The 27,057-nt window shown below is 39.1% G+C and overlaps 1 protein-coding gene across 1 annotated transcript; it reads left to right on the top strand.

Annotated features, from left to right (window-relative positions):
* The first annotated feature begins 2,371 nt into the window (after window positions 1-2,371).
* Window positions 2,372-27,057, top strand: gfra1b (gdnf family receptor alpha 1b). The gene is made up of 10 exons (XM_080873404.1): window positions 2,372-2,948; window positions 3,371-3,679; window positions 4,298-4,381; window positions 15,627-15,805; window positions 16,564-16,736; window positions 17,849-17,958; window positions 19,351-19,485; window positions 20,358-20,554; window positions 24,606-24,653; window positions 25,359-27,057. The coding sequence occupies exons 1-10, from the start codon at window positions 2,909-2,911 to the stop codon at window positions 25,509-25,511; spliced, it is 1,428 nt and encodes a 475-aa protein (XP_080729530.1). The 5' UTR covers window positions 2,372-2,908; the 3' UTR covers window positions 25,512-27,057.

A 27,057-nucleotide genomic window follows, 5' to 3' on the forward strand; every position in this document is an offset into this window, starting at 1 on the left:
CCTTGCACATCTGGAAAGGCAACATCGATGCTGAAAGGTATTTGCAGGTTTTGCTGCATATTCTCCCATCCAGGTCTTTTTCAGGAAAGCCCTTGCACATTTTAGTAAGACAATTACTTGCTACATGCTTACTGCATCTATTACAACAACATGGCTTCATAGTAGAAGAGTCCGGGTGTGAACTAGCCTGCCTGCAGTTCAGACATTTCCCCAACTGAAAACATTTGGTCCCTCATGAAATGAACGATACAGACGATCTAGGACTGTCAAGTGGCCAGAGTCCCCAATAAGAAAAGAATGGGACAGCATTCCTCAATTCCCAGACTGCTTTTAAAAGAAGAGGGTAATAAGTACTAAACATGGAACTGTCCCAATTTTATTTATTTATTTAAATCATTGCAAATCATTGCCTTTACACATTTTTCCACAGCATCCAAACTTTGTTGGAATTTGCATTTGAAGTATAGTAATGCTTTTTCAGACACCCTGGCTCAATCTGTGTAGCACCAGTTGACTGATTGACTATGAGCTTGCAAGAAAATTCATCAAAGTGTTTGCCTTCACATGCGTGCTCTTGTTATTTACTTTTTCTGCTTTCGCATTACAAAACAATTACAGTAGATGCATGGAGTGATTGCTACTCTAACAGAGCATTCCTTATTTCAGGAGTGACTGGCTGGCCTTCATTACAAACCATGCAAACATTAGCAGCATCATATGTCCAAAGGGGAAAAAATGTTTATGCTGTAGACACCTTTTTTTAAATGAGTGATAAGTGTCAGATCATTTCTTCTTTAAAGTGTTATTCCAAGCTGGCAGTGTCTTGTTTTTATTGATCAGAAGGGATGAAAAACATGTTGCAAGAAAACAAAAGTTACTGTGAAATATCAAAACTCACGGCTCTCTAAGAGGCAGTGAAATGTCTCTTTGCTGTTCTGCATTTTCTACTAGATAAATAATCCTGTGAAGATGGCATAACTGCACTTCTCTTCTTATTCTTTAGCTAATGTGAACACAATTTACACATTTATTTTAATCAGGAGCAGCAGATCGACCTAATGTAAATTAAAGAGAATAAAGCGGGTAAAAACTAAATGAAGGGTGTTCTGGACTCCAAGTGATTTTTGATAAATGAATGACTTGTTATACAAATATTTTTAAGCTATCAGTATATGACTTTCACTGGGAAAATGCTGACCTGAGGTGATAAGCCACCCAGAGCTTGATGCATCTTGCCTTTTGATCAGTGCAGCTTGTAGATTACACCCGCACTTGTATGGCATTTGCTCTGTAAACTCAGACTCTTAGGATTTTTTTCCACCCCTTTAGGGTTAATGTTGTATTTCTTCTGATGATAGCAGAGGTGGGCATACTTCAGGCAAGGCTGCCTAGTTCCAAGATGAGTTCTTCTTTGATTTTCTGTAGAAACGCCTTTAAGCATGGTACGATTTCAGATGTCCTATACACACCATATTTCCTACATAACATTTAAATTCAGTGTTTAATATAACTGCCATTTTAGGGGCAGAATTTTTGGGAGAAAAAAAATCTGCAAGATCCCCGAGTGTTCTGCCAAGTAAACTCTTGAGCACAACCATGTTATTTTTTACTCATTCTCGAAATATGATTGGGGGGGATTTTTCAGTGCACAAAAGCAAACTTTGATAGAAAAAGTTTTGTCAGCAGTTATCACGATTTATACAGTAACGGCAATTTCAGATAAAGAAGCAATGTGATTTTCTTTTCTTTTTTCTGCTTAATTCCACTTCCACCCTTGGTGCTGTTTAAGTTGAGGGATTGAAATACTTTGAAACTTTGCTCTTAAGAGTAAAAGAATAAGACTCCTCACTCCCTCAAAACCGAAGAGCATAAACGTGGGGTTTCTAAACATACTGAAGAACTGAGGCAGGGTGGCAATGAAGACTTCCTTCACTGAGATCCAGACGCTTAAAAATCGTCACAATTTAGCCGTTTTTATTTCAATTTTAGAGATTTATGTCAAACCTATTCGGTTTTGGTGTCACGGTTTTGGTGGCCTGCGGGTTACATAAATACATAATAAGCTATTATAAATGTTGATCTTCCTCGAGGTTAATAAGTGAGCTCCATTCAGCTGGAATCGCTCTTACACGTCTTTTACACGTGTAACCTGCTCGCCGCTGGCAAACCATTTGTTGCGACTGCCTTAACAGCTTGATGTAAATGGAGGCTCTTAATGGCTTTATTAAGGTTATTGGGCGCGCAGCTGCATGACGTCACGCCCTCGCACGCTGCATCTCCAGCTTCTGCGTTTTTTTCCATTAGAGTGGAGGACAGTCCAGATCAAACCGCGTTATTTTAGGTTTTACGCTTTAAAGTCCTTTCATCTAAACGGAGTATTCTTCCCCTTTTTTTCGTTTAACTGGATGTAAAATAATAAATAAATTAAAAAACAAACACTTTCATTCCATTCCAGGTAGTGATGGACTGCTCAAGATAAAATAATCCATTTTTCAAGTTGGACTGATTGCTTTTAGGGTTTTGTAATGTGATTTCCAGAGGTTCTGTTTGCAAAGTTTTCCTCCTCCAACCTGCAGGACTGCGTCGGACTAAGGACCCCCGCAGACAAACAGGAGTTGACGCGAGCAGGGTGAAGTGGAGATGGCCCATCAGCGCGCTTCCTTGCGTCTCACTCGCTTTTTGTGTCGTCCTAAAGTCCGGCAGGTTCGCACGGTTTGGTTTTAGCCGCCGGACTCCGGTGGAGAGCTGGGATTCTCGGGAATGAGAACGCTCTGCTACAGGATGCTTCGTCTTTTTCTCTCGCACAATGTGCAACCAGAGGACAAGTGGATCAGTTTGACAAGTTCTCGTGTCATTTTCTTTTAATCTCGGAAACACCTCGTTAAAAAAGAACATTTTCTAAAGCGCAATGATTTTAACAACTTTTGTCATTACACTGTCCTTTCTGGGTAAGTGCCACATTCATCTGTTGAATTCCTATAATTTATACATAAACATGCGTTTTGAAACGGCGCGTGCTCCTTTGCAGTTCATATGAATAAATTCAAGCAACAGAAGGGTGGTGGTGAACAAGGAGCGTCCTTCGCCAAGCGGCAAAGGAGAAGTTCATTGAACTGATTTGTTCTGCTTGCTGGGACACGGTTGTGAGCCTCCGGGGTTCATAGCTTTTCTGGTGCTCGCTGCATATTTGCGTGTCAGCAGTCATGTGTAGCCTATGTGCGTTAGGAAACAGCACCACAACAACAAAAGTGCTCTCCAATTAAGCAGTGTGTGCTGACAGATGTCTAAACTGTGCGTAATGCAGTGTCAGTAAAGTAGTTTACACGGACTACACAAATCATTCTCACTCACTCTTGTTTCTTACTCCCAGATTCTGTGTTCACCCTGAAGGGTGACAGCGGCTCGGCATCCCGAGCCGTCCGACTGGACTGCGTAAAGGCCAGTGAACAATGTCTAAAGGAGTACTCCTGCAGCACCAAGTACCGGACAATGAGGCAGTGTGTGGCGGGGAGGGAGAGCAACTTCAGCGCGGTCCACGGTGCCGAGGCGCAGGGCGAGTGCCGCAGCGCTATAGATGCCATGAAGCAAAGCCCCCTTTACAACTGTCGATGCCGAAGAGGCATGAAAAAGGAGAAGAACTGTTTGCGGATATTTTGGAGCATATATCAGAGTTTACAGGGTAATTCATGTGCATTTATAGTAGAGGACTGAGCATTTATAAAGATTACTCAAGTAAAAGCATCACTACATGTTAGTCCTGAACTTATAAATGTACTCATGTAGATTTATACTTAAAGGCACAGAAATATAAAGTATTTAAAGTATAGTGATTACAAAGTAGGCTGAACGCCTCCTGTTGTTCTATGATATTACATACTGCTGGACAGTTACCACTCATGCGTTGGTAAAGGTGGAACAAATTTGCAAGGTTATATACTGCAATAATACTTCAGTTTTTATAAGTTTATCACAAATGTCAAGAACCTGCAGAGTAGAGACAAATCTGTACCTCAGACCTGTACCTGGGTGAGCTACTTGACTTGAGGTTATGTCTGAACTCATCATCATCAAAGTTTATCAGTCTACATATCTGTTTATGACTTCAAGAAGGGAACATTTTTTGTATCTGTAATATCACAGTGAGACACACGCCAAGATAAACCTTGTTCTCACACTGCATCAAACTGGGATTAATCCCATTTGATCATAATAAATCCAAATTTATGCATCTGATATTATGCTGTTAGAGAAGACAGCATTTACACACAAACACACACGTTTGCTTTTTGCCATGCAGGTAACGATTTGCTGGAATACTCTCCATATGAACCAGTGAATAGCCGCCTCTCGGATATCTTCCGCCTGGCTCCCATCATAGCTGGTAAGAACCTGTTTTTGCATTCCTGAGGTTTCACTTTGGACGCTGTGCAGTGTTAAGTCACGGCCATTATTTCTCAGTTGTTCTTTAAACCCAGCTTAAGTCACCGCATCGCTGCCACAAATCTGTCACTATTTGACAACCACTTTTTGCTATTGCTGTCTGGTTTCAGGCTGCAGCTTTCAACGCCTATTATCCATCACAAAAGCTTTTATCTGCCACTGTGACCCACCATACACAAAGCAGAGTAATTTAGTGTATTTCACCCTCAAAGCAATAATGAGGGGTCTGCATGTTATTCCACTGTCACAGTATAACGCGGGGAGTAGCGGTTATCTGCTAGTTTTGAATTAATCATCCTTTTAGCGTAGAGGAGGTTTTGTCTGAGCTGCTGGAGACCGCGAGCGCTGAATGCCTGGTTTGAAAAGCGAGAGAAAGAAAAAACAGGAAGCATTTGCGTGTTGTAAAGGTAAATGCCATATGTGTCCTCAAATGTCAAAAGAGTGCAGGTGGACCAGGGAGTGTACACCTAGGCAGGCCCAAAATTAGATCTGCAGAGATCCCATAAACACATTCACAGTGAGACAATTAACCATCTGTGTGCATTCAATGGCACTGATAGAACACGTGTGTGTGTGTGTGTGTGTGTGTGTGTGTGTGTGTGTGTGTGTGTGTGTGTGTGTGTGTGTGTGTGTGTGTGTGTGTGTGTCAAGTGCAGAACTCTTTGGCATGCCTCAATATTGGGCTTCTGGCAGGAGGAGGGTGTCTATTGCATTGGCCAGCTACCATTTCATTGCAAAAAAAGAAAAAAGTGGTCATTTGATTCTTTCTCTCTCCATGTCTCTCGCTCTTCCTATGATTGAATCCACTTGGTATATAACAGTGGTGCTGCTTCAGAGACGAGGGCACAAATGTATTTCAACAGTGAGAAAAAGGAAACATTACTTTAATTGACATTTCTCACCTGCGCTGGAATTATGGCAAGATACTAAAGAGATACCTGCAGGTATGGCAATGAGAGGCTGGGAGGAATTGCAAAAGTGACAAAGCGTCCACAATAACCAGTTAAACCAAGTCGGATTTATTAAAAGGCCAAGAAATAAAACAAAATCAGCTTGAAATAGTCCTGCAAAACCATGTGCAAGTTCCACGACCTCCCAAAAATTCCAAGGAACCCTTTTGAATACATGGGAAAAACCTTCATCAAGATGTACTTAAAAAAAAAAGAAATTCAAAGCTTACTCGTCAATATTAAAATATTATTTTAAGTAATAATTTAGATTACCTAGGCAGTGTGAGCAAGACAAATCAGGAAGCAGCGATGGCTCTGAGGAGCCATTATAACGTAAGCAGCTATAGCTTTTACAAATAAATAAATAAATCATTGAGTAGTCTAGATATCAGGAATCCATTTGCCATAAGTGACCTCATTCCTGCCTGCAACTAAGCCAGGCCTCAGGCAATCAAAAGGGTAAAATGATGCACATGCGAGCCAAAATCCAATGATAGGTACTGTACCCCCTGGAGTCTACTGTTAAGGCATAATACTCCCCATTCTGACTGCTATATCACCCAGATAATAAATATTTGAACAGTAACACTTTTTTCTGCTCTGTGCTTCAGGACATTTAACTAGAAGTAAAGTACAGGCGTCTCCAGTAAATGCCATGTCTCATCATGGATTTTTTTAACAACAGTATAAGAAGAAGACTGAAAGAAATTTAGCTTTTACTAATAAAAAATAAATAAAATTGAATAAATCCCAGAGTTTGGGGATTTAAAGTGATTGGGCACAAACATACAAAGGAAAAGCTTCTCCCAGAAGCCTCTGCTGCCATCCTTTTCCTTTAGTCAGCAGTGAAATCATAAAAAACACCAGTGGATCAGTCAGTCCTTAAAGCATTGTTCCCAGACTAGTTAGAAGTAGTGATATATATATATTTTTGATGACTTTGCAAACACTTTTTATGGTAAACTATTTGATGTTTACCCTAACAAGGTGATTTCTAAACAGCCATTAGATGAAGACTTGTTATATCTTGGCATGGTGTGCATGGTATCCTGAAAAATTAAGAGAAAAGTAGGTAAAGATAAAAAAGATGCAGCAGGCCTAAGAAGGAAGAAAAACAGATTTGCCAGATTACGCAAGAACTTGATTCAAGGTCAGTAACAACAGGTCTTATTGAATTATTGTTATCAATACATACAGGGAGATACAACGTTGAGTGTCTACAGCCAATTGTAAACATGGTGGAGGCTCTGTCATGGTTTGGGGTTACATCTCAGCTGTGTACTACAATGTAGTACACAAAGGAGCACTGTCTGTCATGGATTGGCCTCCCCAGAGACCTGTTGTCACCGTTATTGAAGCAGTGTGAGATCATGTTGAAAGAGAACAGAACAAAAGGCAGAAAAGCTTTGGGATGTCCTTCAGGAAGCCCGGAGAACTGTTTCTGAAGACGTCATTGCAATTAATCCAGTGTTTGTTGAGACGGGCGTGTAGAATATCAAATGAACGAATAACACAGAGGGCATTCATAACGCAAAGTCAAGACAATTACTCTACCTCTTTTGATTTTTGAGTACTGCCTTTGTTACGTCATTATGGCACCAGTGAAAAGATTTTCTTATGTCATACTAATAACATTATCGATTCAATCCGAAAGGCGTGACATCGAGGCCACTAACTGGTAGAATATACCCGCAAGGAGCTACTGAAATGAAATGCTGCGTCATTTATAAATCAATGATGAAGATCAATCAGTGAGAGTGCTTTTTACAGATACTGGTGTGCAGACAAAGGGAACTGTGGGGCTACAGCACTGCCCTTAACACACTGCATTTATGTCTATTACAATCTACGAGGGTACTTCAGGGCATTCAAGGCTGGCAGCGGTGGTATGAGTGCCGAATCCATTCCAAGAGGCTCTTTTCAGTAGCACATAGTGTACATAATATTGAGCAATAAATTAAGCAAATACATTTTCATTTTTAATAAAATGCTTCCTCTTAAAATTCATGTTTGCATGTATTGCTTCTTTGAAATTTGAGATTGGATTGTGTCAGTGCAGTCTTACGCATGCTTTTTGTACTCAATTAAATTCCAGCCGCTCATGTTCATATGAAGCTACTTTATAACCACTACAAATCTGAACAAATGTTCTTCACCCCATCCTTAATTGATATCTTGCAGAAGTTTCCAAAACCTCCTCAAGCCAGATCCTCAAATTTAACACAGAAGCAGTTATTTTCTTTAAGAAAGTCTCCCTACTAGTTACTGGCCCTAGAGCTGATCCCAGTATCTTTACCCCCTCCTCCCAGTCCATCCGCAGATCTCATCAGTAGTCCCGCTGAGGATATAGCCACTGAAAAAGAGATGAAGCTTGCCATGATGATTTTCCATTGCAGGAATCTCAAGAATAATTCAGTGGGTCTAGATGCCTGAAGCAACAGATTAATCCTCAGTAGTATTTGTCCTTTGCTGCTGGCCTCAGTGTTCCTGTGAACTATCCATATGTGAGCAAACTTCTCCAGCTGAACATCAGTGTGGCTATCAGCAGAAGAAACACTTTAAATTTGCTGACTCTTTCTGCACAAACCTGCTTTTAGCTGTATCAGCAAATCACTGGATGGCACTTCCTCTCCCCTTTGTTTTTTTCTGCCCCCTCTGAAACCGCAAAAAGCTCAGTTTATTCCAACTGAATTCAATTATGAGGTCGGAAATTCACTTATATGTTGAGTAATTACACAGCAAATATCAGATATTCGGTGCCATGAAGTAAAACCAACAAAACTTTATTGCATAGTAAGCACACAATTTAAAATATAAGAGGTTTTAGTTATATGCTACTACATCTAAATATGAAGACTGCACAAATCCACCAATATCTGTAGACTAAAATCCAATGAAGAATAACCACCTCCAGCATGGATGTCACTGAACTGGAGATATACGGCATTACTTTCGTATTATTAAATACATGCATTTGTTAGTTTACTGTGAAAGACAGCTAAATAGTTGTGTTTGCTGGACATGCTTCGTAAAACTGAAAAACGGTTTTATGAAAAACAGCCTAATTGCTGTAACTGTGAATTATTGCTAATTATCCCTAATTCATGCAAAGCAAAACTATTTGGTCAATGACATTCTTGGCATGATTGATACTATCAATAGGTATGGAAACTACAAAATACACAAAAATGCAAGTTCACAGGCTGTCATTTACAAACTTACTAACCCAATTCCAACATGTCTTGCCACTCTGACACATATGAATGTTACCGGAAGAAGTAAAATGGCCTGAAAAGCAGAAATTCCTCAACATGATGAGTGTACTTTATGGCTTACCGTGATAAGTTGTGCGCAGCAGGCAGAGTGGATATGCAACCATAAGTGATGCAGGCAATTGCTAATGATAGCTTTGAGATGAAAAAATAAAGTACTGTAGGTTGCAGGTGACACATGATAGTGTTTTCTGACAAGCGTGCTGTTATTTTATGTGAGTTTACCACACCCTACGCCCACACACAGGAATATGTACGCATACATGTTGTCACGAATGTGTGCATTACTCCTTCACAGAAAAAAAAACACTCTAGGCATTCATACATGCAGTTAAACTCTGAAGAACTGCAGTGATTACGGTAACGGGCAAAAATTTAATTAACTTCTATTCCTTTAATCTAATAATTGTTTTACGTTACATTATCTTTTCAGATATGAGAAATTTGCACAGATCAGTTGATCTCAGTGCGATACCTTTTGATGCATGTAATTGGAAAAATTTGCAGTAATGGTGCTATTTAGGTTTTTTTAATTTGCACATTTTTGCTGCAAGCCCTTGTGCAACCCATCCCAACCACTGCTTGTTATTCTGTGTCTGACCTAATCATTGTGATAACAGCTGTCACTGTAGACTTCTTTCTTCATGGTAAAAAGGTGAATTACACAATAAAAAGAAATAATCAATTTCAGATCTAAGCATATGATTAGAAAACTCATGTGGTTCTTAGCACGTTTTAAAATTAAGTAAATATAATGTTAGATGAACAAAAGAGCATGACATATTACACTTTCTATTGATTTACTGATTTCTATTTAACAAAAATATTCAGGTCAAATCCAGGAGTGCAGGTCCTGTGGCCTCAAGAAAGGCCCAAATATTCACCCCTCCAACATTGTGCTTAACATTTTCAGGCATTTGTGCTGATATGCCATTTGTCTTTTGCCAAACGTGTTCCTGTGTTTTATGGCCAAATATCTTGACTTTGGTCTCATCCCTTCAAAGGACATTGTTCCAGAAGTATTGTTGTTGGTCCAGATAAAGTTTTCCAAACCTAAGCTTAAGCTTTGCTTTTAAAAAATTATACAGAAGAAGATTAACCTTTAACTTGCTAATCATTTGTTTTTCTGAGATGTAGCCTTTGGTTGTTTGTGTGTTTTGGAAGATTTCCTGAGCATTGAATGGTCTGACCTTGGAGTGAATTTGCTGAGAACTGCCTTTCTGTTTTTCTCACTGTAGAATCTTGGACTTCAAATTATTTGGAAATTTCCTTAAAACCCTTCCCAGACTGAAGGGCTGCAACAATCGCTTCTCTAAGATCATTGCTGATGTATTTCCTCCATGGCATTGGGTTAGCACACACCTAAATGCTCCAGACCTGCAAACTGCCCAAACATGTGCTTTTATAGAGGCGTTCCTTCTTGCTGATGATCAGTTAATCAAGTGCATTTAATTAGCTGCACCTCGTTACTACCTAACTGCTTAATTTCTACGTAATAAGATTTAATGCTGTACTTACTGCACTTAGTTTTTCACCCACTGTTCCATTTTGACTAAATTGTTCTAAAATGAATAATTACATTTAATTTTAAGACTCAGTACTGATAAAATGGTACCAGTCTAAACTTGTCTGGTAAAGACTGGATTTCTAACAATGATAATGTTTTGATAAGTAAAAACTTAGGACTGAAAGACTACTTTTTTTCCATGACAGTATGTACAAGGAAAGTACAAAGTATGCACAAAAAACGCTTTAAAAACAATGTTGTTCTGTAACATTTGTCCACACAGTTCACTGTAATTTTACAGATAAACCTAACCATCAAAAAAAAAATAGTTGTTGCTCTGGCCAGGCCTTTTTGTACATCTCTTTGAGTAACACACAAAACAAAAACCCTGTAAAGTGAGAGCAAAAACAGAAAGAAAATTACCATTTTTAACTGGCAAACAACAAAACAACAAAATAGAACAAAAGCACAAAGCAGAGGTGCACCTGGGTATTATATCTGACTCACAGCAATCAGAGCTCAGAGCTCAGCCTTTCTTTCTGCAATATCCTGCACTGATAGCGCACCAAGTCCAATCAAAAATACTCTACTTTAAGTAGAAGATTTCTGGTAAAAGAAAATGCTCCCAACAACCTGAAATTTAAAAGGGTAGTTCAGCTTCCATAGTAACATGTTTGTCACTGGGCACATGCGTTATTATTACAGGAAAATTTGATCATATGAGTAATGTCCGCAGGCAATCATAATCATCGGGGACTCTGTAGGGAATTTCATTCTCAGCATAACATTTCTGCAGCTACTTAAGCTTACTCTTTAAATCAATGCACGATAAATGAGCTACTAGAGGATTAAATGGAGGAAAGGAATAATGGCTGCGGTAAAAACTAAAGGGGATTTTGCTAATTGCATTGGTGCATTTAATAAATTGGTCTTGGGTCTGGTCAAGTATTAAGACACTGGTGTGGATTTAGTGATGCTGGCAGGAAACCTGACAGAAGGCCAGATGCCATGACGGAGAGGCTCTGACCAATTCAGGGCTTTCTTAAATTACAAAGACGAAACTGAATAGAGAGACGGGTTATAATAAATGAAGTGAATCACTGATACGCTATGAACGATATTAATTTGAATCATTATCTAGATGGCAAAGTTCTTGTTTTTAAGTTTAGGTGACTTTGTGAATTTTGAGTAAAGCGAAGAGAGAGTCGAATCAGGCATTGTGCCAGACTGTTATACAGCCTGAAGACATTTAACACTACTGGCCTTATTTTACTCATAAAATAAGATATCTCATTAAACGAGAGTCAAATAAATAAATAAAGAGTCCTGAAAAGTATTAAAAGATTTATAAGAGAATCTATGATTAACCAAACCTCTCAGAAAATCAGTTATAACAGACAAGCAGCTATAACAATAGCCAAGGAACCATTATGGTAGTTAAAATTCATTTTTCAATTAAACAGCAATCTTTCATAAATTCATAAATTCATAAATGCACTTGGCAGATGGCTAAAAAAGTATTATGTTAAAACATGACAAGATTAGAAATCCTGCTGCACTCTATGGGGAATGTCATAAATGGTAAATGGCCTGTATTTGTACAGCGCTTTACTAGTCCCTAAGCACCCCAAAGCGCTTTACATATCCAATTATCCACACATTCACACACTGGTGATGGCAAGCTACATTGTAGCCACAGCCACCCTGGGGCGCGCTGACAGAGACGAGGTTGCCGGACACTGGCGCCACCGGGCCCTCTGACCACCACCAGTAGGCAACGGGTGAAGTGTCTTGTCCAAGGACACAGCGACCGAGACTGTCCAAGCCGGGGCTCGAACCAGCAACCTTCCGATTACAAGGCGAACTCCCAACTCTTGAGCCACGATCGCCCCATAGCATTTTTAACTAAACCTGTTCAGTGAGTTTCACAGTAATCCACACCTTTTTAAGACTTATTGACTTGAGAGCTTCAGGCACACAGCTGGCTGTTGATGGTTAGCTTAAGGGTCACATGAATTCTCAGTATTACTCTAATCTGTGTCTTTTGGACAGGAGAGGATTTTTATGTCATACGCAGACAAAAGTGCAATTCCACGATGTTCATATTAATGTTCTTGGATTACATTCAGAGGGGGAAAAAGGGAGCAGATCGAGCAATTTCTTTGCCGAACATTGTTATCCAGGACCACTTCAGTGAAATGGAAGGTTACAGCGAAGGGACAGCTCTACTGTTTCTGAATGGAATGTGTTTAATGGTAGCATCAATCCAGAAAATTTTGTGTGCTTCATTCCATGTGCAGTCTGCATAGAAATGAGAAATTTGTCTGAATCCATAAAGATATGCTAAAGAAAGCGGATGGCAGAGGTGCACAAAGCTTTGAGGATTTTCCTGCCAGGAAACCTGGATGCCCCAAACCCTACATGCAGGATTCTCATTTTTCTTCCCCCTTGGTTTTAGGGTCACTGTTCAGCGCCGTAGTACTGCAGAGACATTTAGCATAAAATAGCAATGTTAGCATTTATTGAGGAAAAAATAAACGCTCAAGTGTCTCATTAGCCATGTAACACTTATAAACAACATCATTGTCAACAAGAAAAAGTAAACAAATAATAAACAACTTGGCTGATCCCAACTATCAGATGATTATTGGGGTTTTCTCTGTATTATTATAGGGTGCTTACCTTACAATGTAAATTGCCTTGAGGCACCTTGAACTGAAATTCAGGGGTCCTAGTTTTTTCTGACCTATGTTTACTGTATTTTGTCTTCGGTACTGTATATGCAGTGTACTCTGTATACACAGTAGACAACACTGTAGAAGACCAGGACAAACAGAAATATGTCTGGATGCTGACTTCAGTGAAAAAGCATTTGCTCCTTCCTTTCTGCGGATTAGACAGACAAAAGGCTTTAGATATCACCCTGATACCACCAACACACCTGAATCAAATGATTAGTTCATTACCAGGCCTCTGGAGAACTTCAAGACATGTTGACGAGGTGGTTGGATCAAGGACACATCTAAAACCTGCAGGACACCGGTCCCTGAGGCCTGGAGTTGGACAGCCCTGACCTAGTCCACAGTCCAGACTTTAATCCAATTGGGATGATTTGGCATGACCTCAGACAGCACGTTTACGCTGGAAACCCCTCCAATGTGGCTCAATTCTTCTAAAAGAGTGAGCCAAAATTCCTCCACAGCGATGTGAAGGACTTTTTGACAGTTGTCACAAACGGTTACATGCAGTTCTTTCTATTAGGTTTATAAGGGAATGATTTTTTCTCAGAGGGCTGGGTAGATTTGGATAAGTTTTTTTCTTAATAAATGAATCATCATTTAAGATCTGAATTTTGTATTTACTCAGGTTATCTTTGTCTAATGCTAAAATTAGTTTGATGTAAGTGTGAAAAATATGCAAATAACTAAGAAGGGAAGGGAAAATACTTTCTCACAACATTACACATATAGGTTTGTTGGAGAGGTGCAGGTGCTTTCTGATCATTACTCCCCCAAGGCTGGTATAATTATCCTCTTGTCTGAGTTTCATATGTAGGCCTACCCGGCCGACAGTCTTTCAAATGTCTTGCATCATCCCATTAGAGGTCATGGGGTCAGATCCCTCTGTTTGTCATTTACTGCAGTGGTGGTCTTGCTCGGGGGGAGAAACATAAGAAGGCTGTGTGAGACTCATGATGTTACTCATAACTTTGATAATTCAGTGTTTATTTTACAAAGAAACACAGAAAGAATATACAACTTGAGAGTCAACTAAACAAGCAAATACATACTGGTACACAATAGAGCATTCAAATGGAATTTCCCAATCCCACTGATGCTGTATAACCCAGTGGCAATGTAAAAGTGCCTTAATGTCAACACTAAATTTGTTAAGAAATAGAATCATATTACTGTTTTATGTGATGCTGTTTTAGGACATAATGTTCTCTGAGGGAGGATGTGGGTGAGGTAATTGTTGAACTTTGCTATATCAACATCATTACTCTTTGTGATCGCAAATGACTCTAAAGTATAAATTCAAAATGAGCTTCCTAACTGCTAAAACGCTTTTTTTGTTGTTCATTTTTACCTGCTGTGGGGTATTATGTCAATATGGCTCCAGCGTATGACCTTCTTACTAACACACAACCTGGCCAGTTAATTTGCACACGCAGATAACCTCATTTGAACCCAGGTCGTCAAAAGTGATAACTTTTTCAAAACAGTTTTTAAATCCAACTTAGGTCAGCATTTTCCTGCAGGTTAACAGTAATGGAGGTAAACCCGTAACACCCACGACCCAAAAGCTACAAACAGCCACTGAAGGATCACAGCCCACATCTCTAGTCACTTGTCAGATGTAAGTAATGGGTTTTGTAATATGTGATTAACCCAAAGTTCAAGAATGTATTCAGATTTAATCATAGCTCATTCTGTGGTGCATGAAAGAGTGCAGTGAGCTTCAATTCCACCTCAAAAGGCAAAATTACAGAATTCATTCTTCCATGTCGAGGCAGAGGATACAGTCTGTGTTACTGTGCAGAAAGCAGTGGAGCAGGAAAGACTTTAATGACAACAAATGAGAAGTGAGAGGCATTATTTTGGCCGCAGAATGCTTTCTTTCTGTGACGGAAGGCGAGGCACACAGGGATGGAAACAGAGATGACCTGATTTCCATAACTTAAGCCAAGGAATGTGAACCGTGCCTGAGGATGTGCCTGTATTTTTGAGGCAAAATCAGCCTCGGTTACATATGCTATGCATGAGAACATGAGAAACGGTTACAATCACAAAAATCACATAACATCTGCTTTTTTTAATACTCTCAAAGATGGGTTTTTAGCTTTTATCCAGTTGGGAATGATAAACTGTCAAGATGCTCCAACTATTGATTTCTGCTGCTAAAAGTATAAATGGAAGGCCTGATCAGAGAGACCTGAGATGTGAGATATGATAAATACATAAAGCACCTCATGCATTAAATGAAGCAAAAAATTGCTTGAATGTTTTGTGCTAAATTGCTAGAAAAGACTTCTCTATCTGAACAGTTGTTCTCATATATTCTGCAGTTTCAAACAATTTAACGGTAAATGATCCAAATGCATTCAAAATAATCAATAATAAATCGTTTTTTATTGTTCTCAATTATATAACACTGTAGTTTTACTTTAAAAATAGATGCAAACTAATAAAAACAGGTACTTTTAGAAGAAAGGGGGCTTTATGACAAAGTGAAAATAATGTTGGGAAAGAATAAAAGTTGCACTGATGATCCAGTTTTCTTCGTCTGATTTGAAAATATTTCTACGCTTATTTTATGGATTTCTTACTATTCACTCATGTAACTTACCTACCATGTTAATTTTGATTGGCTTGGCTTAAACAACAGCGCACAAAAATCAGTAAGTCTCACGTTAGAAAATATTAAATAACTGCGTGACTCTTTCCTCTCTCTTAGTCGAGCCTGCCTCCACAAAGGAGAACAACTGTCTGAATGCTGCCAAGGCCTGTAACTTGAATGACACGTGTAAGAAGTATCGCTCGGCTTACATCAACCCCTGCACTAGCAGGGTGTCCACTTCTGAGGTTTGCAACAAGCGCAAATGCCACAAGGCTCTAAGACAGTTCTTTGACAAGGTAATTATCCTCGCATTTTCCTACACATTTTCTATTTCGAAAATCTCTGCTTTTGCAGACACAAATTTCGAGGCTCCTCTGTAGATTTTTTTCAGACCATATTTGACACCGGAGGTTTATTTTGAAGATAAACAGTTTTAAAATCCTGCTTATTACTTTCTGACTACTGGCTGCTGTTATGTTGCCAGATTATAGCTCTTGATACTGTAGTTCATATACGTCAAACACAACATTTTACTGAGGATGAATGCTTAAACAGCAGCAACGAAGCTAGCCTATGTCAGTATTTTAAACATGTTTAATGACTATTATAGAAATGTTGCATTGCTGTAAATAAGAAGAACAGCTCGGTTAAAATAGTTAAACTATTTACATTTCACAGCAGCAGTGCAACATTGTTTATTCACTGCATTCACACAAAATCTATATGAAGAGAAAAGCGTTGCCACATAATCTTCTTTTTGGTTATTTGTGATGCTAAGTACAAAACATATGAAATTTAAAGTGTCTTTCAGTCTAATTTCTATCTCAGTCTTTCACATAGCTGCAGTATAGCTGCATATCCACACCATACTTTCTGCCCAGCTTTATGATATTCAGTTTACACATCGGCTTGCAAGGGATCAAAGGGTGGGTAATATTTTGGCTGTGCTGGATGCATGCCATGCCATCAAAACAATGCAGAAATTTATATAGAACACAGATGTTTGAGAAAGCAAGCATTAAATGTCAAATGCCGTTTCCTTTCCAAAACCAAGGTTCCCATGAAATACAGCTACGGGATGCTGTTTTGCTCCTGTCCAACGGGGGATCAGACAGCATGTGCAGAACGCAGACGTCAAACCATTGTACCAGTGTGCTCCTACGAGGATAAGGACAAAACCAACTGTTTATCTCTTCAAAACACATGTAAGACCAACTACATATGCAGGTAAGGCACCTCGAGATACTGGGTAGACTTTTTTTTACATGATGTTTTTCTATGGCAGTAAATATGACCATAAATTAACCACTAAGATTTTTCCTCCATTCTGTCCATCTTGAGCAAAGTACAAATTGAAAACTAAATATTCAAAATGTAATTTATCGTAAATTGCAGCCACTTTAAGTCTGTAATCGAACTGCTAAAAATATGTGCAAATTAGACTGGGTTGTCATGTACTGTCAGTTATAAACATTGCATAAATTAGGTAAGTTTTTATTCACTCGTGGAGTTTTGCTGTAATGTCTTAAATCTACAGTAAAAGTAAAGTAATTAGGAAGTGAGTAGATAAAGAGCCGTGAAGATAAAGTGGCTAAGAAGGAAATAATCCTACAATTATAATAACATAATAATAATAATAATAATAATAGTAACAATAATCTAGTTTCCCCCTCTTGTCCGTTGTCATCCATGTATTCCCTCTTTGTAGATGTCATGTGTTGCAAGTGTTCCCATTTGTCACCTTTCGGCTGAGGTCGGTGCTGCGGGTTGCTCCGTGTATTTGATTTGGCAGACTTTTGCCCTTCCTGATGCAACCCCCAAGGCATTCAGGGATCTTCACTTGTTAGGCCGATGTGTGAAGTGGCCACTATCCTCTCAGAGTAGTTTGCATCAACCGCTCTCCTTCAGACACCTCAGGACATTAAAATTGACAGTCAGACCCTGGGGTGGAAATTTATAGAAACCAAAAAAAAAGAGTGCCGTGCTCCTGACTCCTGACCTGATGCTAAACCTTTAAGCATGAAAACTCTGGACTCTTTGCGCTGAAGACCACATTTTAGTCTTGGGTGCCAAAGACCTACACTGTCACGAGTAACTATCATCAACATGACAGTCAGGCCATTTTGACACAAAAGCTGATGTTCGCACTTATCAAACAACATGTGCTTGTGGTCTGAACGGGAAATCCAGGGAATGATCAAACATAGCAGGAAGTGATATAATGCTTTTAAAAGTGACAACCTTGAAGAAATGACTTGAAATTACTGATCAGTTACTCAAAAATATGTCAAAACCGCAAAGCAGCGACTTCTTCAACCTCTTTTAACTCTTGTTCATAGGTCAAGACTGGCAGACTTCATCAGCAACTGTCAGCCAGAGGTTCACTCCATATCCGGCTGTCTTAGAGAGAACTATGCTGACTGTCTGCTTTCTTACTCAGGTCTTATTGGTAAGTTAATCAAGTTGTAAAGCTGGATTACATTTAAAATTTTAGCAAAACTACTGCTGCTATTAGGACAAACTAGCATTAAGAAATTAAACCAAACTCATTCTATTTTTGTATTTTCTTTTTTACAAATTCTTTATTTACTTTGGTGTGGGGGGATTTTTGGTCGCCGTTTTCGGTAATTTGCAGATTTTTGTCAGCTCAATTAGAAGTAAAATGCAGTTTTAAACACATTTGCTTTTTCTTAAAGTACAAGCCAACAGAAACCCATTAAAAGTAGGGGGAAAAAGCGATGTGAATATATTCCATTGCATTATAATTTACATGCCCCGCTTCTTTGCCTCTCTGCAGCTAGCATGCTGACCTGCAAACTGCAAGTTTGGCATGCATTTTCAAAGCAGAGCTTAAGATACGAGGTTAAAGACGCAAGACACCCAAGTTCACAGTCAATAAATTAAAAATTTGTAGCGTGTACAAGGCATCGCACTTCATAAGCCAAAACACTGTGCAGAAAAGTACTTAATTCAGGATTTTTTTCCATCAGCAGGTTTAATTATGTAGAAAGGAAAAATGATGTCCCACTGAGTTTTTGTAATGAGATTTGAACTCAGGGCAACAGTGACCAATTGCAAACTCAACAGGCAGACATTTTAATCTGCACCATTCATATCATGCTTCACACAGTTTACACCCTCTAATGGGCCCCCCCGAGTTTAACCGCTCATTTCTGCCTTCACACACAAAAATCTGCATGTACTTGCGGAGCTAATAACTATGAGCCTACTCAACCCCAATGATCCCTAAACAAATCAGCATTTTATTCAGTTTCATTAAGATGGGAAAAAAAATAGCCAAGAATAGTTTCATTTGGCTATTTCGTCCATAAAGTACAATGTGCCCCAGTTTAGTCGTAACTGTGGACTCACAATGGGTGTTAAGCGTCAGCAGCCCCGAAAACACTTGTCACAAGTCTCTTCAGAGCTGCTATGTGTCACCTGCAGTGACATTAGCACTTGTTTGTATAATGTGGATGCTCTTGAAAAGAAAAGAAAAAGCCATTGGCCACATAATGAGGATACTTTACCAGGCAATGAGTGTCATAATCGTGATGCAGCAAGTTGTCAATGCCAAGTGTCAATGTCGAGACAGAGTTTCACTCTAATGTAGCATCTTTTAATTCAGTGCAAGTTCTGTAAAACTTATAAACAGGTTAAAGTTTGCCTGCAGTGGAGAATCTGCTTACACACACAGACTGACCTGAATATTTCTATTTAAGCATGCAGAGCCTCGAGCCTACCCGATAAACCAAAGACGTCCTGGTAGAAGGTTTCCACTGGAATAATGGGATGACAGTCATATTCACTAACAGTGGTCTACTTGTGTTTTATGCTGCAGGTACAGTGATGACACCCAATTATGTGCGATCCTTTGGAATTAGCCTGTCGCCGTGGTGCGACTGCAGTGGCAGTGGGAACAGCAAGCCAGACTGTGATAAATTTGTTGAGCTGTTCACCAACAACCGATGTCTACGTAAGTGCCCATATTCACCCATCCTGCAGAAATAACTTGTCTCCCATCTTTGCATTATTCTTTTCTGCTTGGGGTCAGACTCACCAGGTGTGTTAGACTTAAAAATATCGCTATAAATTGTATCAGATCTGAGATGCCAGAATTTAACTCCAGTGATTCAACAATACTGGTCATAAAACTCAATATGTTATGTTATGCAGATATTATATACGTAAATTAACATTTAACATTACTTTGGACAGTATCACTCTAATAGAGAAATAACTGTTGAAGTGAGCCTGAGGAGCAGCAGTAATTTGCTACATCAATACACTCACTGAACGAAGCTTGAGTATGTTTTGCTACCTTAATGACAAACAACCGACAAGAGTCCAGAGAGAACCAGGCTCAGGGAGGGACAGCCATCTGTCACATCTGGTTTTCACTGTAGCTTACTGGACAGTTTTATAACCCCATGTAAGGGACTGAGATGTTACTCTAAATCATCCATTGGTGGCTTTGTGATCACCGCAGTTGCCACTTTTGCAAACCTTACAATAAACCTTACGATGAATGTCAACTTAATCTTGCCAAAATTAGATTATAGAAATTATCTTTAAGGTTTTGGTGTTTCCTTTGTGGAGCCAATTTTGGACTGTTTTGCAAATCACAGATATTACACGCAGCCACTGCTTTTAAAGAGGCTCTTAAGAAAGGTCACGTCATTTCTTTTCCTCCTCAATTACTGAAAGTATCAATTAGTAGCAGCTTTTAGTTGGACGTTATTAAAACAGTTGGTGTCATGGTACTTGCACTTATTTCTGAAGCAAATACAGACAGCTAAGACTAAACCTTGCAGAAAAGATCAATACGTTTTTACTCTTTTCTTGTAGGTAACGCCATCCAGGCTTTTGGGAATGGTACAGACGTTGGGGTCTGGCAACCCCAGCCCCCGATTCAGCCCACAGTAGACCTTAGCATCACTCGGAAGGGTAAAGCACAAACCAATAATGCTCTGGATGCGCTGACGGACATGACCAAACTGGATCTTGATGGCAACTCACTATATCACATCTGCGGGACCCTGCAGGTGAAGTTTTTGTTTGAGTATGGCCTGTATGTTTTGTCTCCCCATCAACACAGCTGCTATTTTTGAAACTAAAGGGGTTGGGAATACAATTATAGAGAAATATGACGCTTAAACCCCAATAAACAGACACTATTGTGATGATACTCATTTTAGTTCAGTTCGATGTGATTGATGGTCCCAAAGGGAGTACCTTGGCTTGTAGTCAAGAAGGCCAGATAATGAACACATAGGTACAAAAACTACACCAAACATTCAAAAATTAAATGTAAGAAATATTTGCTACAGATATATAAAAACCCAAGAAAAGCCAGTCTGTAAAAAAACAAAAGAGGTTTTTCTCCTCTTGCAGTTTTATTCGACTCTGTAGTTTTTAAACTGTACCAAAAGCCAATATAGGCTACCAGTGTCACAAATCTTAAATTACAGAGTGAACAAATTAAATTCTATTAAACTCACAGGGATGATGTCAATCAGTGTACACCTCCACTGATCTCATTAACTAGGAAATTTTTAATTGCCTTCTAAGGAGCTACTCGCTTAAGCAAAAGGGCACTGTGCTGCAAGGTTATGGTCCATCAGAGTGGCTTCTACTTCATTGTTTAGAGTAATCACAGCACTGCCTGCAGCACATATAGAGGAGTACACATCCCAGCTGAACAGACAGTGGCAAGCAATATGATATGCGCATATGAAACACATAGGTTTCAAAATGGGGTGAATGTAATCGCCATGACCCCAAAAATTATGCTTCAAATTGCACAAAAAAAATCGTAATTTTTTTTTTACATATCAACATTTACACTGAGCTCACATAAGCACGTGAATTTCTAGATATGTACATTCTCATGAATTAGAAGCATTAGAGCTCACTTAATCAGCCATGCTACTCTAGAATACCCAAATAAATAAAAATAAAAATACAGGGCTGAAAAAGAGCGTAATAGGTCTCCATTCAGGGAAAATGAATATAATTTAAAGGTCTTCCAGAAAATATTCAGATAACTGTCCAGGCTTCTTTTCCACCTTTGGAGGATTCACAAAGCTCTCCAAACTTGTAAAAGAATGCGGCTGAATCCAAATTGAGACCTAAACATCAGATAGAGATCTATTCAGAGCTGCTGCCTGAGTGTCAGACGTCTGGCTCTGTCACCTTGATGGATCAGGGATGGTTTTATGATGGCATGCACAGAATCCCCCCTCCTGGGCAGAAAGATGAGATGTCAGTGTGGAGTCAGAGTTTCCTAAGCTGTCATGTCAAAGCTAATTGGTTGCCACTGTAACATCAGAAATGGCCCACAGGGGTAGTGTGTATGTGACTGTGTGTGTTTGCAGAGCAGGGACAAAGTATCATCGCATGGATGAACCAAATGTGTTTTCCCCCCTAATGTTAAATGGTGAAATAGAATGAGATTACAGCTACGCAGTTAACTTTGTTACAACTGTAGCAGCTCGTAGTTCAGTGATAAAGTGGAATCACCTCCTGGTTGATTACCAACCCCAGTCAACTGAGTTTACATCAATGTCAGCCCAGACTTGACTTTTTACTGTAGATATAAAATGTCATCACTTATTTTTTGTTGTTTGTTTGTTAGAGATTTGTGTGGAATGGAGTTGTAATTAACACATTCTTGTGTTTTTGAAGGTCACAGCAACCACTGACTGCCACACTCTAATCAGTCCAAGTGAATATTTGTTCCTACCCTCACCTAACCCCAATCGGTCATGAGCCTGGTTCTGCTGTTAAAAGGGAGTTTTTCCTTCCCACTCTCGCCAAAGTGCTTGCTCATAGGGTCATATGAAAGTCAGTGTTTTTTCTGTTTTCTTTGTAAAATTGTAGGGTCTTTATCTTACAACTACGGAGCCCCGCAGGGGACATGGGAGAAAAAAAAATTATGATGAACTTTTGCGATATCTCGCAAAACTAATTAGGGATCTCGCAAAAGTTGAATTCCAACAATGGCTACTTAGTTGTAATATTACTCTTTCTGGGTCACAAAATAAACTTTTAAGATATTTTGAGGCGTGAATGTAGTTGTGTAAACGTCAGATATCTGCTAGGTTTACAAGACATCACATATTTGCAAAAGTGCTCCGACGTTTTCGGAGATCTGACACCCACCATCTCGAAGCTAACGGGAGGTCGAGACCTACTACAGCCGGGAGGAACACCGCTTTCCCGGCACGTCGTGCCTCGACCTCCCGGTCGGCTTCGAGCTGGCGGCCTCCGAAGATCCCGAGTTTGTTTTGCGAGATCTCGAGTTTAAAAGCAAAACTTTTGCGAGATCTCGCAAAACTTTTGCGAGATCCTGAGTTTAAAAGCAAAAGTTTTGCGAGATCCCGAGTTAGTTTTTGCGAGATCTCGCAAAAGTCCGTCTTAATTTTTTTTTCTCCCATGTCCCCTGCGGGGCTCCATATACAACATAAACTGCCTTGAGGCAACTGTTCTTGTGATTTAGCACTATATAGCTGATCGATTCCATTTACATGTGAGACACTAATTCGTCTGCAAACACTTGCCAACTACTTGCCAAACAGTAAACCGGAAATGGAGAAGATTCACCTTCAAAGTTAAAGGCTCACTGTTTACTTTGAAGCGGAACAATCTCCATTTACAATTTGCATCACAGTTTCACTTCTGCTCCTTGAGTGGTTGATGACTGTTTGTAGATAAGTTGGTATCTTGCTCTACAAAAGCAATGGCTGGATGTTTTTGGTGCAACACCTTATACCTCTTTTCAACCATAATCACCTTGCAACACCAACAACCACTCACCAACTGGTCAGAGAATACACAGCAAGTGATGTTTGTCAGGAGATCACTGACTAGTCTCTAGGCCTGTGTTACTGGCTCTATAACTACAATTAAAAGCATCTCACTACAGTTTTTTTAATTACGCAAACTACTATGGCACTTTTTGAACACCATTTTTATATTTTTCTAATTTTGTAGTGGTATAATTAAAGATAAAACTAAAAAGGAAATGTACCAAAACCAATCCAATCAGATCATTAAAAGCTTGAAAAGCTTGAAAAGAACACTAAACTGACCTTGTGTTAATATTGTATTTTAGAGTATTTCAAATAGCTCAAACTTATTTTAATTCAACAGGTATCGAACTGTATGTATGAGTACGCAATTCTAAACCATCTTATTTGCAATAATGTCTGCTAAGTGACACTTTAAAAAAAACTGCTGCAGGGAATTTTCATAGCAGTGGCAGATAATGACATGCAAATGGATATTTCAAATATCAAATGCAATAGTAGGAAATCGATTTAGTGTGCTGATTCTGACATTTAACATCATAAATGGCATGTTTTGCTTGATTGTGCTTATAGCAGCTCTAGCTCCTGAAATTTTTGGCCCCACCAACACACACTCAGATATCTGCTATTCTCCTCTGATAAATACCATGGGGCTATATTTTTAAATGAGATGATATCACATACTTTAAGCGAGACAATCTATCATATTGGCTTTTAATAGCGATAATATGATTTATCACCAGTAAAACATCCTCTAGGAGAAAAGACCTCCGATAGAGCAATTAATCATTCTTCTCCGCAATCCTGGTTCATAGAATTTTTTTCTACTTAAGAACCAACACATGGGGTGTTTATTGTGTTTCCAAACTGCTATAGAGTCACTTTATCATTTATGTTCTCCATCTGTATCTGTGAGTTTGCCTTTTGTTTGTGCGTATAGCTGTGTTTGTGCAAATGCATGTGGGTATTTTTATGTTTGGCTGAAAAGGTTTTGAGCCATCTGGGAAAACTTCTAATGCATTAGACTGTCATAACCTTGAGCTTGAACAAAGCAGGGACACACTTTTTCACAAACATGCACTTGAATCCTATACATCTTGCACAAGGGGGAAGATTATTCCAAGAGTTAAGACCTCTAATATATGGGCATTGCAAAATAAAGCAGTCTGCTATTTTCATTTTTGCACCTCTCCAAGTCTGGGTGTAATCTGAAATACTTACAAACCCATTAAAAAAATAAATAAATGAAAGCTAATGTCTCTATTTTTTCGTGTTTTCCTCACAGGCTCAAAAGCTAGTGTCAAATCAAACAGTGGACTCCGCTCTGTGTGTGGTAAGAACTGTTTTATTCTGTGAAGTCAAATAATAGTGGACTTGTAGGAGATATGAAATACAATAATTCTTTAGTTCTACATAATTATGCAGCATTGAAAAAGAAAGCATTCACAGGAGTCTATGGCCATGGGCATTCAGGTGTGTCTTATAGTCTCTCGGCAAATTTCACCCCAAGGTCAAACGATGAGAGTTTGCAGCTCAGAAGAGTTGCGAAAGAAAAAAACACTCAAGCGCTCAAGACTGTGTAGACCTCAGTTAGGATGTTAAATGTTAAAGTTTACAACAGTGCAATTCAAAAAAGATTGAACAAGTATGGTTTGTTTAGAGGGAAAGCTTTTTCTCTCCTAAAAACCCCCAAAAAACAAAAACGACATGAGGCAGCAGTGCTTAGGTTTGCAAAGCTGCACTTGAACAAACCCAAAGATGTCTCGAGCAATTTCCTTATGGACAGATCAGACCAGAGTGAACAGCTCATACCAACTGCCAAGCTTGATGGTGGAGAGTTGATAATTTAACAAAACTGATGGAAGGTCACCAAAATACGAGTATATACAGCCACAAAGCTCTACATAGCTAAATGTAACCTGAGGTGAATGACATATACAGTATATACACATATATATCTGAACTTTGATGCATCAGTATCAACAAATCTTTCATGAACTTTCCACTTCGATTCTTACATCTTAATCTTTTCTCTTAGAACCATCAACTGGATGAGTCCAACGACTCAAACGCCATTGCTAGAAGTTCGCCAGCTGAAATCACCTGCTCACACCCCTCAGTGATGCTCCTCGCGCTGGCCTTTGCTCTCACATCAACACTACTGCAGCTTGAAGGTTTCCTGCTTTTGTAGACTCTGAGGACTATCGCTCAACATTTTTATCTGGAGAACTGATCGGACCCTTTTTAATTTAGGCATCTGCCCAACTGCAGCAGCTACATTTTTCTTTAATTAGAAGCGACCAAACAGCACGGTAAGAACAGTGAAATCAGGCAACAGTGGATTATATCTAAGGATGACATGTTGGCTGCTGTGTGGAAAACAGACTTGCTGAATCTGTTGCTGAGATATCAGCTCATTTGCCTTCCTTGCCTCATGGGGGCAATTTGGTGACTTCAAGAATCTGATTCATGCTTAGGAGCATTCTTTTTTTTAAGGGGTGGAAATAAACTCTGTGATCTGATGTGAATAAATGCATTTCTTTGGCAGCCACTGCATATTTGACTGAATAGACTGCCAACATGCTGAAGAGTGTTTTAAGCATAAAATGCATCATTCTTTGCACAACTGTGCTATGATTTGCCCGTCAATAACCTTGATTTAGGTCACGAAAAGCAGAAATGGAAAAGCGTTAAACTAAAAGCGGACAAAATTGACAAGTAACATTTACTGGTGTGACATTTGATTCATCAAACACTGAAACTCATTCCAATTTGTCAAGATATCCTCAAAGGACAAAAAAGACACATCTGGCCGGAGAAAGTAACACATTTTTCTTCTACACATTCAGTACTTGGTATAGACTAGTTTTGTATATTTGATTGTCATGGTGCTTTGTGGCTTTATCCCATCGCCTTTGTAAAAATGACACACGAGTGCACACTCTATTACTGTATGCTGCTGTTAGCTTGTAACATATTGTCTGTAATATTTTGGGATTCTATGTTAGTATCTGGTGACTGAGGCGCCTCAGCTTTATCCAGCTTAGCTGTGATCTATGAAATGTGATGAGGTGTGGTTCTTTTCCTCACGTGATTACGGATATGACTTTATCGTGTGACTATATTTTGATGGTAAAGTGCATAATGTTAGCTTAAACGGTATTTTTCTCTAACGTCAAACTCTCTGTAACAGTACCAAGAACATAAAGAATTCACAAAAGTGACTCTAATGGCTAAAAAGTCAAATATGCTTTGTTTTGTTTGATCCCGGCTCTTCAGTCTGCCAGTATTCTCATTTCTTTCTGGGGTTTGATGAATAAAGGATGTGAACATACCCACAACTAGTGCAAACGCCAAAAGACAAAAGCCAAAAGACATTAATTGCTGGCAATTACTGCTGATGCAAATGGAGGAAAAGATAAAAAAAAACCATTATGTACTTAATGGCACCGCAATTATCAAAGACATTCAAAGAGTATACAAAATAATGAAGACTTGTTTTAAAACATCCCTATCATTACCAAAAATGTGTAAAGTGTGTCTCTTATTATAATCCTGTCATATAGGAGCCTTGTTGATATCTAAGCTAAAGCCTGTAATGATGCACTTCTTGGCTGTTGTGCATCAGCCAGGGTTTGGGTTAAACACTCAGACACTTTATGTACAAGTTACAATTTGGTCATTTGGTGTTTGGCAATCTGCTGAAATAAAAATGATGAACATTGACCTATTCTGGT

The sequence above is a fragment of the Rhamphochromis sp. 'chilingali' genome, assembly GCF_963969265.1.
Source record: "Rhamphochromis sp. 'chilingali' genome assembly, chromosome: 22".
Lineage (NCBI taxonomy): Eukaryota > Metazoa > Chordata > Actinopteri > Cichliformes > Cichlidae > Rhamphochromis > Rhamphochromis sp. 'chilingali'.